The sequence below is a fragment of the Bubalus kerabau genome, chromosome 8 (genome assembly GCF_029407905.1).
Source record: "Bubalus kerabau isolate K-KA32 ecotype Philippines breed swamp buffalo chromosome 8, PCC_UOA_SB_1v2, whole genome shotgun sequence".
Classification (NCBI taxonomy): domain Eukaryota; kingdom Metazoa; phylum Chordata; class Mammalia; order Artiodactyla; family Bovidae; genus Bubalus; species Bubalus kerabau.
The window spans coordinates 97,502,953-97,515,195 of record NC_073631.1 but is presented as its reverse complement, the minus strand read 5'-3'; the positions used below and the strand labels follow the sequence as shown (position 1 = coordinate 97,515,195).

Below are 12,243 nucleotides of genomic sequence, written 5' to 3'. Positions count from 1 at the left end.
CACAGAATGATGTGTGTGCTTTGCAATTAAGGCTGCCGTTCTGTTGCTAGTTAAAAGCTTTCAAAGCAACAATAATGCCTGTATTTCCACATGATATTTTGCACAATTTGCATATTAACTTAACCTGAAAATAAACTACAGATTCTCATCCCTGCTGAACAACCATGTCCCATAACTATCCTTAATTGTGGAAGAAGTATCCAGATGTTTGGCTAAAAGAGCCCTAAAGGGGGGCGGCCCTGCGCGGTGTTTGTGCTTCCACCTTAGCTAGACACACTTGCTTTTTCCACGCTTTCGAGCCCCTCCCCCCCTCGAGCTCTCCGCAGCCGCCCACGCGCTGTCTGCAGCTTCCCCTCCCCCCGCGTCCCTCATCCCGCGCGGAGGCTGGAGTCTGCAGGCCCAGGCGAGAGCACAAAGAGCCTCGCCAACCGGCGTCCCGCGTTGCCCTTGGCAACCATTGAGCAGCGTCTCACTCTCCCTTGACCCTGCAGTGAGAGAGTAAACAGGGCATCCATTGGCTGGCAGGGGAAAGCAGGCCAATCGGAGAAGAGGTTGTAGGGAGGCGGCTGAGCGGGGGTTGTGGGGGTAGGAAGCTAGGGTTAGAGGCTACCGGTGAGGCTAGAACCCCGAGCGTGGTCGGTTGGAGCAAATATGTCTGTCCGGAGGCACATTGGGAATCCTGAGGTGAGGGCCAGGTCCGGATCGGAGAATCGGAGGGGGCGGGCGCACCGGAAAAGGCTCCACGTGGGCGGGGAAGAGTAGCCAGCGACTTCCGCCGTCCGGAAGGCGGGAAGCGGCGGTGTGAGGAGGGGTCTGGAGGGGGAGGGAGGCGGGGCGGGTCTGGGGGGGATGAAGTGCCTGACCCTTATCCTGCGGCCCACAGGCCACCATCCCGCACAGGCTCATTGTGTTTGTCGCCAAAAGAAGCGAAGTGCATGAAGACACAATCCTTTCCCTCAGAGGGCTTACAGTCTAAGAATGGCAGCTAAAAAATAAGTAACATCAGGACGAAGCCCAAAACACTAAAGGAACCAAATCAAAGGAACCATCATTTCTGATTATGGGGATACAGAAAGAGCAGGAATAAGTAGACTAAGCTAATTGGAAAGGACGCAAAATATGACATAAATTTTACCCCGTCCTCGATTAAGACCTTTTACTTACTTGGCAGTTTCACACTCAGTTGCCCTCTGCATATGGGGTCATTTCATGGCAACAAATTTTTACTGGATTCCTACTGTGCAGGGGGTGCTAGAAATACAAAGAGAATCAGACAAGGCCTGTTTATTAAGTCTAGAAGGAAGAGTTATAAACAATTTGAGTTCAATGTGTTCGGAGAATAGATGTTAGGAGAGCAGAGAAGAAAGCTAGGGCTCACCTGAGGGAATGAGAGAAGCGGCCTGGAGATGATCCGAAGTCTCGAATTACTAGGCAGATGAAGAAACATCCCAGGCAGAGAGGACAGCCGGAGCCAAGTTAAGGAGATGTGAAACACGCAGGTAGACAGCGCCTCGTAGAGAGGCAGGGGCTCTGTGCCTTGCCAGTGTAATAAACAAGTTGCAGTTTGTTTTATCTCATGATGGATGTCTATGAGTTTTGTTGAGAAAGTTGTACCTTTGTTGAGAAAGGTTGAATTTAGGCTCTGCAGGGGAGTGCCATGATCCATTGTAATGTCTACCATGGATGTAGGGGAGGTTGGTGTGAAGAGTAACACTTTGACCAAGGCCTACTGACTGCTGGTCAGAATTTGAGAAGCTTTGGGGTTTTTAGCAGCCCAGTGCCATGATCAGTTGCATGTTTTAGGTGGTGGTTGTAATCACATTGCAGACAATGGATTTGAGGGGTCTAGGACTGGGGCTAGGGAGATTGGGGTTAGGTGGTTATTATGATACAGACCTCAAGTAAGGCTGTGGAACTAGGGTCAGAGAGAAATACTTAGGGGATAAAATAATCTTGACTTAATGATTAACTCTGAGAAATGAGAGTGTGATGGATGACTTTGAGCTTGGGCTACTCATTGGTGCTGATGCCATTAATGAGATCAGAAATATGGGAGAAAAAAGATGAATAGTCTTAGGAGTGTAGGGGCAGAGGAGCAGGGATGCCCTCTATGGTTGCATATTTGTGTCCTGGATAAAGATGTTCAGCTTACTCTCTTGTTTTCATGGAGCACAACTGCCAGTTGTTTTCTTAAGAAAGATTGCATAAGAAATAAATATTTTAAATTCATGTCTACAACATTAGGCATATCTAAAAATTTTATTTTACCTTCATATTTATTTGCCTGAGAGCTTAGTTAGGTATGGAATTCTTGGTTAGAAATCATCAGTCTCTTGGAAACATTGCATTGTGGTCTAATAGCATTCACTTTTTGTTGTGGAGACGTTCAAAACCATTCTGTTCCTTTGTATGCCACTTGAGTGTTCCTTTCTGGAAGCTCACAGAATCTTCTCTTTGTGACCAGCGTTATGATGTTTCACAAAGATATTTCTTGATAGATGTTTGTTCTCATTTTTTGGGGGGAGAGGCACCAGAAACTCACGTCTTTCTATTCTGTAAACATTTTTAAAAATTGTTGTTGACTCGCGTCCTCCATTTTCTCCATCCTCTCTTGAATTCATTATTCTGATGTTGCTTCTATATGACTGGTTCCCTAATTTTCTTAAATTTTATCTCCTATTTTCTACAGCTTTGTTTTCTTGTTCTCTTTGGAAGATGTAACTTTATCCTCCAGTCTTTCTATTGAGTTTTTAATTTCTGCCATCATGTTGTTAATTCTTAAGAACTCTGATTTGGGCTCTAATGTCCTTTTAAAAAAACCTTTATTTTTAAATAAATTCACAGGAAGTTTCCAATATAGGACAAAGTGACCCCATGTACCCTTTACCCAGTTTCCCTCAATGATTATATTTTATGTAAATATAGTACAATATGAAAAGCAAAAATTTGACATTTGTACAACATGTATGTAGTTTGGAGCTATTTTATCACATGTGTAGATTTAATATAATCAAGATTTGCATGAGTGTTGATTTACAATCAAGGTAGAGAACTATTCCATCGCCACAAATCTCCCTCAAGCTACTCATTGCTAGTCACAGCCACTTTCCTCCTCACCATCCTAACCCCTGGCAACCATTAATGTGGCCTCTTATTTCTGTAATTTTGAAAATGTTACAAAAATGAAAATCGTACAGTTTGTGACCTTTTAAGACTCGCTTTTTTCACTCAAAATAGTATTATTAAGACTCATTCATGTTGTTGCCTGTAGCAATAGTTCATTCGTTTTTATTGCTGATTAGTATTCTGTGGATGTATACCAGTTTGTTTAACCATTAAACTATTGTAGGATGTTTTGGTTGTTTTCTGTTTGGGCAACAAACAGAACAGAGATATGAACTTTGGGGTAAAGTTCTTTGTGTGGATGTTACTTTTCACTTCTCTGAGATAGATGCTCAAGAGTGCAATTGCTGGGTGGTATGGTAAGCTTATATTTAGGTGTGTTTCTTTTTAAAATATTTATATGGCTGTGCAAGGTCTTCGTTGAGGCATGTGGAATGCAGGATCTTTTAGTTTCAGCATTCAAACTCCTAGTTGCAGTATGTGGAATCTAGTTCCCTGACCAAGGATCAAACCCTGCATTGGGAGCACAGAGTCTTAGCCACTGAAGCACTGGGACGTCCCATCTATTAAGTTTTTTAAGAAACTGCCAAACCAGTTTTCCAGAGCGGGTGTAGCATTTTGCATTCCCAGCCCTAGTGTTTGAGAAATCCAGTGTTTTTACATTCTTGGCAACATTGAGTATTACAAGCATTTTTTATTTTAGTTGTTTTAATAGGTGTGTAGTGATGACTTCCCTGGTGGCTTAGACAGTAAGGCGTCTGCCTACAATGCAGGAGAGCCGGGTTCAATCTCTGGGTCGGGAAGATCTCCTGGAGAAGGAAATGGCAACCCACTCGAGTATTCTTGCCTGGAAAATACCTTGGACGGAGGAACCTGGTAGGCTACAGTCCATGGGGTCGCAAAGAGTCGGACAGGTCTTAATTTGCATTTTCCTAACTGATACTGGGGCTTCCCAGATGGCTGAGTGGTAAAGAAGTCACCTGCCAATGCAGGAGATGCAGGTTTAATCCCTGGGTAGGGAAGATACCCTGAAGTAGGAATTGGCAACCCTCTCCAGTTTTCTTGCCTGGGAAATCCCATGGACAGAGGAGCCTGGCGGGCTACAGTCCATAGGGTCGGAAAAAGTTGGACACAACTTAGCAACTAAACAACAACAGTATCCTCACAGAGTTGTGCAGTCATCATAGAAACCAATTTCAGAGCATTTTCATCACCCCCAAAATAAATTTTGTAACCTCTAGCTGCTGCTGCTGCTGCTGCTGCTGCTAAGTTGCTTCAGTGCGACCCCATTGACAGCAGCCCACCAGGCTCCCCCATCCCTTGGATTCTCCAGGCAAGAACACTGGAGTGGGTTGCCATTTCCTTCTCCAATACATGAAAGTGAAAAGTGAAAGTGAAGTCTCTCAGTCGTGTCCGGCTGTTAGCGACCCCATGGACTGCAGCCCACCAAGCTCCTCCATCCATGGGATTTTCCAGGCAAGAGTACTGGAGTGGGGTGCCATTGCCTTCTCCGTACCTCTAGCTATCACTCCTTAATCCTCTCCTGTCTGTTTCTGTCTCTGTGGATTTGCCTGTTCTTTACATTTCATGTAAATTGAATTATGCAAAATGTCTTATGTGACTAGCATCTTTCATAATGTTTTAAAAGCTCATGCATATTGTATTATGCTTTGATATTTAATTTCTTTTTATTACTAAGTAATATTCCTTTGCATGGATATGCCACATTTTTTTTCATGCATCTTTTATTGATGGACACTTTCGTTTTTTCCATTTTCGGACTATTATGAATGATGCTACTATATGTATTCATACAGGCATATTTTGTTTTATTGCATTTAGCAGATACTGCATTTTCAGAAATTGAAGGTTTGTGCAATTCTGTGTCAAGCAAGTCTTTTGGCATCATTTTCCCAACAGCATTTGCTCACTTCATGTCTCCGTGTCACATTTTGGTAATTATCACAATCATTTCAAACTGTTTATTAATGTTTGTTATGATGTTCTGTGATCTTTGAGTTACTACTACAACTTGCTTAAAGCTCAGATGATGGTTAGCATATTTTAGCAAAAAAGTATTTTTTAATTAACATATATACATTTTTTAAGACATAATTCTTTTGTACACTTAATGTTGTTGTTCAGCTGTGTCTGACTCTTTGCAACCCCATGGACTGTAGCCCTCCAGGCTCCTCTGTCCATGGAATTCTACAGGCAAGAATACTGGAGTGGGTAGCCATTCTCTTTTCCAGGAGATCTTCCCAACCCAGGGATTGAACCTGGTTTTCCTCTATTGCAGACAGATTCTTTACCATCTGAGCTACCAGGGAAGCCTGAGAATAGAAGCCTAGTTGAGTTGCCGGAGAAATTAAAGTTAGGGGCTAAATTTCAACATGAGTATGCACCAGTCACTTAATATCCCTATTTTCAGTAATGATAGCCTTTCCCTGTGTCTGGAAACCATCCCGCCCCAAGTCCAGAAACCCTTTTCAAGAAATAACTCTTTTTTTTATGGATAGCTGCTGTGGTGAGGGAAGGGCAGTCACCCAGGGGCACAGAAGGAGAAGGTTTTGTAGATCCACTAGCTTCTTATTCAGATTTCAACCAATTTTGCTTAATTCAGCCCTTTTACTTCTGGAGGTGCCTGGAGCTATCAATTCCTGGGCCTTTTAAGAACTTTTCTTGGCTTTCCTTTCAATTTTCTTGAGTATATCAAGTAATTTTCACTTGTTGATGGGCTTCCTAGAGTTCTAAAAACACATGTTATCATTTCTCCTACACTCGCTCTCTTTGGGGGGCCTTATGTCCTTAAAATAATATCCTTTTAATGAGGTTTTTACTGAGGTTTTGGAAGGAAGTGCATTTGTTTAATATGCTATCTTTACCCAGTAGGTCATGATCTGTAATTATTTTATTTGCTTGTCTATTTCTGGCACATCTACAAGAAATGATAGGGATCTTGTCTGTACTGTGCCACTGCCTGGCACACAATTGTTCTTTAAATATTTGTTAAATGAGTAAATGAATATATTTCAGCTGGGAGAAGTCAAGGCTGTTGCTGCTGCTGCTGCTGCTGCTAAGTCACTTCAGTTGTGTCCGACTCTGTGCGACCCCATAGATGGCAACCCACTAGGCTCCTCTGTCCCTGGGATTACTCCAGCCAAGAATACTGGAGTGGGTTGCCATTTCCTTCTCCAGTGCATGAATGTGAAAAGTGAAAGTGAAGTCGCTCAGTCGTATCTGACTCTTAGCGACCCCATGGACTGCAGCCTACCAGGCTCCTCTGTCCATGGGATTTTCCAGGCAAGAGTACTGGAGTGAGGTGCCATTGCCTTCTCCAAGAAGTCAAGGCTAGAGTTCACTATTTGGAAATTAGAAGCATGTAAATAGAATTAAGGCTAAATGGCCCACAGAGAACTTATAGATTAAGAAGATGGAATCCTAGGGAAGACAGTGTTTAAATGGCTAAGAGAAGGATCCATGAGTCATTGGAGAATCAGGAGAGAGAGCCATTATTGAAGTCAAGTGAAAACTGAAGAAGATGGGACTATATAACACTGTGCAGAAAGGTCATGTGAGTTAGAGGCTGAAAAGTAGCTTATATTTAGCAGTAGGGGATCTCTGACATTGGCTAGCTCCTCCAGGAACCATAGTAGAATGATTCGGACAGTGGCCACGTTGCAACGGATGGAAGAGTAAGATGCAGTTACTTAGTGTAGGGGTCCCCGCCCCCAACAAGGAGCATACTAGAGGGACTTCCCTGGCAGGCCAGTGGTTAAGATTCTGCACTTCAACTGCAAGGTTCATTCCTGCATTCTGCACAGGTTCAATCCCTGGTCAGGGAATTAAGATCCCACATGCTGCGTGGCACAGCCAAAAAATATAAATAAAACAAGGAGGTTAGCTAGAAAGTAAAAAGGGTGAGATGGCGTTCCAGTTATCTGTTGGTTTGTCATGAGTTTTCTCAATATTTAGTGGCTTAGAACAACAACAAACTGAAGAAGGTAGGATCGTGACCTACTGGGTGAAGACAGCATATTGAACAAATGCACTCCCTTCCAAAACCTCAGTAGAAACCTCATTAAAAGGATACTATTGTAAGGACATAAAGCCCCCAGAAGAGAGAGAGTGTGTAGGAGGTGTGATAACTTGACATTATTATTGGTCAAGTTCTAGAGGCTGACTAGGCTCAACTTGGCAATTACTTGGGCTCTCTCATGTGGTTTTGCAGACAGACAGAAACTGGGTCTAAAGTTATCCTGAAGGCTTTTTTCACATCAGATTGCTGATATAGTCTGTTGCTGGGACTTCAGCTGGTGCTGTCAGCCATGCCACCTACAAATGACCTTTTCCATGTGACTTGGCCTTCCCTGTAGTGTGAGCTGGGTCCCAAGAACAAGTGTCTCAAAAGAACCAGGTGGAAGCTGTATTGTCTTTTATGATCCAGCCTCAGAAGTCCTGTGGCATCACCTCTATCAGTCACATGCCCACCCAAATTCAAGGGGAAAGAACATAGGCCCCCACCCCTCATGGGGAGGAGTGTCAACATCACAGCGTAAGTGGGCTGGGAAATCCTGTTGTGGCCATCTTGAAAAATACAGTCTGCCACAGGTGGTAGCTGCTGGCAGAGTAAGGGCTGCTGCACATGCAACGTGGGTCAAGGCTGGTGTTTAAGATCAGCAGAATTGGACCAGATTAAAACTCCCATTAAAAAAAAATCTCTTTTAAAATTGATACCTAGTGCCTTCATTTTATTGACTTTCTGTTTATGCAAATGAGATAAGTAGAGAAATTCTGAACAAAATAAGTAATGGAATTTTTTTTAGTCCTTAATTGTAAATCATACATTGTCATTTTAATGTGAACAACCTTGTGAATTTCATTTGAAAAGAGGTGGGAAGTCAGAAAAGCATATTCGTTTTTGAATGACCTGTGATTCAGACAATCTCCCTCATTTTTTTTAGTGATTTTCCTGCAGAAAAACCCCACTGATGACATCTCATTCTTCTCCCTTCTTCCCCAACATCCATGTATTCACAAATACATGATCTTACCTTCCATGTAATAGTGATCTGCCAAAATACTCCTTTGATTGTGTGGCTCATATTTCAGTGTTTCTGGTGTCTTCCTTCATCTTCAGGGCTAGTCCAGACCCTCAGACCTTTCTATTATAAATTCAGGGGTTTCCACATGGTGCTTCTGTATCCATGTCCAACCTTACAGCATAGGGTTCTATATACCTGTGATTCTTAACCATTTGGTGATAGACCCCTTTGAAAATTTGGTGAAAATCAAGGACCCTTCCCCTAGAAAAATGTACACACACTCGAAGTTTTTACATACAGATTCATGGGACTCATGGACCTCCTCAGTTCCATCCATGGACCCCATATTCAGAACCGCTGCCTGAATGAGGCTGTGCAGTAGAGTAAGAGTTCAAGTTCTAGAGCCAGACTGTCCAGTTTAATTCCAGGTTCTATCACTCTTACCAGCTAACCTCAGAAAGTCACTCCACCTCTTTATTCCCATTTCCTAACATGTAGAATGAGGCTAACACTAGTGTCTGCTTTATTGGTGGTTGTGAGGATTAAAGGAGATAATGGAGAGAAATGCTTAGCTGAGTGCCTGACAACACAGTTAAGCGCTCAGTAAATGTTAGCAGCGATTACCTTTATTATTGTTGGGGCTTCTCCAGCAAATAGAACAGTTTGCTGTTCTTTCAACATGCTTTTGGGGCTTCCCAGGTGGTGCTAATGGTAAAAAACCCACCTGCCAATGCAGGAGACATAAGAGACTCGGGTTCGATCCCTATGTCGGGAAGATCCCCTGGAGGAGGGCATTGCAACCCACTCCAGTATTCTTGCCTGGAGAATCCCATGGACAGAGGAGCCTGGCGTGCTGCAGTCCATGGGGTTGCAAAGAATCGGACACGACTGAAGTGACTTAGCTCTCATGCAAACATGCTTTTAAAAGTGTCCTTGCTATTATAATTTCTTCCACTTAGAATACTTTTTCCATCCCTTTTCCCCATCTTGTTATCCACAGAAGTTCAACCCTTGAAACACAGCTCCAGTGCCATTTCTTCCATTCAGTCTCCCGTATCACCCCCAGTGTGAGAGCTCTCTCTGTTCCAGGTTCCTCCAGCCCTTGATGTTAGTGCTGCCCACAGGGCACTAGCACCCACACTGCGTGTGGCTCAGGTCTCAGGACCACCTCCATGCATCTGGCAGTACTTATTACTCTCACGCTGGCGCAAGGCCCTGTACCAGGTACAGAGGTAGAGCCTCTGTCCCACTGCAGGCAGTGAGGGGTGTAAACCGTACTAAGTGCTGCGACAGTCTAGGCAGGGAAGAGATTCTATCTGGCTGCACTCCCCAGAGGAGGAGTCTTCCTGGAAGATGTGCTTGTGCTGGTCTTGAAAGCTGAAGTTAAAGAGCACAGATAGGTAGATGGGGAGGGTATTTTCTTTAGACCCTCCCTAGAGATGTAAGCCCTCAAAGGGCTTCTGACACTTTTGGTTGCTTTCAAAGAGCCTGTACTAATACCACAAACATGAACTTTCTCAACTTTCTCCCTCCTCCCTCCCGTTGAACCTTCCTCATGACCACCTATCTTATTTCATTATTTATTGGCTGCACCACAGGGCCTGTGGGATCCTTTTTCCCCCAACCAGGGATCAAACCCACCCCCCTGCATTGAAAGCATGCAGTCTCAACCACTGGACCACCAGGCAAGTCCCCTTATTTCGTTATCTTAAATATATTTCCAAAGCTGCACGTTCAGCCTGGGCTCTAGGCCTCATCTTCTCCTACTCCCTCGTTTTCATAACTTCTCGCCTCATTTTCAGCCTTTTATTCAGCCCATTTGTTTATAAACATCCTGGAACCTCTCCTTTCTTCAGACAACAAAAACTACTCCTTAGCGACTCTGAAGGGAAAAAAAAAGACCCAACTGGCTACTATGCTCCCTTCTCATACACTTAACTTGCTTTTTCGCTTTTCTTGGTGTCAGTTTACCGTAACGGTATCCAGCAGGGTCATCAACCACTGTTGGTTCGTTCAGTCTAAATGCACTTTTCTGTTTTCTCTTCCTTGACCTGCATTCTTGTTCACTTGTTCATATATCTCCTGTTCTCTGACTTGACAGCATCAATCGCTGTTGACCATTCCCTTCTTCCTGAAACTCCTCTTTAATTCTCATGACCCACTTTCTTGTGGCCTCTTGCAAGTTTCACCCACAGTGCTTTTCTCCACCTGACCATAAACGTTGGAGATTTTTTCCCTCAGCCTGTACATTCTCCAGTGGTGATTCTGTCATTCCCATGGCTTCCCCTGCTGCCTGCATGCCGACAACCCCCAAATCTTGTTTTTTTCTAGTTCATAAATCTCTCTTGATCTGCAGACCCCCTAGATATCTAGCTTGCCACTTCCGTTTTGGATAACCCACAGATACCTCATTTTCAAAATGCCCCAAACAGAATACATGATGTTTTCCAATATATGCTTCCTCCTTAAGTCCTTTTTTGGGGGAATGGTATCACTGTCCTTTGGGCTTGCCAGATGGCACAGTGGAAAAGAATCTGCCTGCCATTGCAGGAGACACAAGAGACACAGGTTCAATCCCTAAGTTGGGAAGCTCCTTTCAGTTCAGTTCAGTCGCTCAGTCGTGTCCAACTCTTTGCAACCCCATGAACTGCAGCACGCCAGGCCTCCCTGTCCATCACCAACTCCCGGAGTCTACGCAAACCATGTCCATCGAGTCGGTGATGCCATCCAACCATCTCATCCTCTGTCGTGCCCTTCTCCTCCTGTCCCCAATCCCTCCCAGCATCAGGGTCTTTTCAAATGAGGCAGCTCTTCACATCAGGTGGCCAAAGTATTGGAGTTTCAGCTTCAACATCAGTCCTTCCAATGAACACCCAGGACTGATCTCCTTTAGGGTGGACTGGTTGGATCACTTTGCAGTCCAAGACAACCCATTCCAGTATTCTTGCCTGGAAAATTCCATGGACAAAGGAGCCTGGTGGGCTACCATCCATGGGTCACGAGGAGTCAGACATGACTGAGCAACTGAACGACAATGACAATCACTGCCCTTCCCCTGTTATACTGGTCAGTTTTAAAGATTTTATATCTTAAAGACTTTTTAAAACGGCCTCTCACCTTTACTGCCACTTTCTTAGGACCACAGATTCTCTGAGCACAACCTCTTACCTGATCTTTGTACCTCCACTCCTGACTATGATCCTATTAGTTCTCCAGGGTGCTGCCAGAGTGATCTTCCTAAAATGGAAATAGGATCCCATCCCTTCTCCCTAAACCTTCCTCAGTTACTCCCATCAACACCAGGGTTCCTCAATTTAAGCACGATTGACATTTGGAGCCAGCTAATTCTTTCTGGGGGTTGGGGGGTTCCTCCTGTCATTGTAGGATATTTAACAGCATCCCTGGCCTCTACTTACTAGATGCTGGTAACTTACCCACCACCCAGTCCAGACATTGACAAATATCCCTGTGAGTTGGAGGAGCAAAATGGCCCCTTTTGATCTACAGGATCCACAGTGATCTACAGAATAAACTCTAGGTTTCTCAGCATGAGTACGAGGCCCTTTGTGCTCTCTCCTGCCCGCTCCTCTAGCCCCACTTGGCCCCATACTGCCCATAGTCCCGCAGGTCTGACGGTTACCAGAAGCCCTGCAGCTCCCACTACTAGTTCAGCTTGACTAACTTCCTCAGCCCTCAGGTTTCAGCTCAGAAGTCACTCCTCAGGAAGTAGTTCCAATCTTAACACACACCCCCTGCTTCCCTCTGCTTGTTCATCGTGCAGTGTGACATCTGCTCACTTGTCTCACGTCCTAGCATCAGTGAGAGCTGGATGGCAAGGATTGTGTTTTGTTACCTCTGTGTCCTCAGCATGGTAGTTTACTCCTAGTAGGCACCCAGTAGATGTCGACTGAATGAATAGTTGGTGCTCAATAAGCCTTTGTCGAATGAATGAATAGTCCTCCTTGAAACAGCTGCTTTTCTCAGCTCTTTCACTTTCCACCATTCCATCCTGTTTATGTAATTGAAAAAAAGAAGCTAGTTGGTCAGTAGGTCAAGAAACAGTCACCCTGAAAGC

The 12,243-nt window shown here is 44.3% G+C and overlaps 1 protein-coding gene across 2 annotated transcripts in view; it reads left to right on the top strand.

Moving 5' to 3' along the window:
- Window positions 1-549: 549 nt before the first annotated feature.
- Window positions 550-12,243, top strand: part of CEP41 (centrosomal protein 41) — a 49,757-nt gene continuing 38,063 nt past the window's right edge. Inside the window, exon 1 of one of the 2 annotated variants that reach the window (XM_055590922.1) lies at window positions 550-684. In XM_055590922.1, the coding sequence (XP_055446897.1) occupies window positions 652-684 (33 nt within the window). In that variant the 5' untranslated portion in view covers window positions 550-651. Of the gene's footprint in view, window positions 685-4,990; window positions 5,079-12,243 lie in introns of those variants that run through there. The other variant, XM_055590923.1, reaches the window with a different exon arrangement.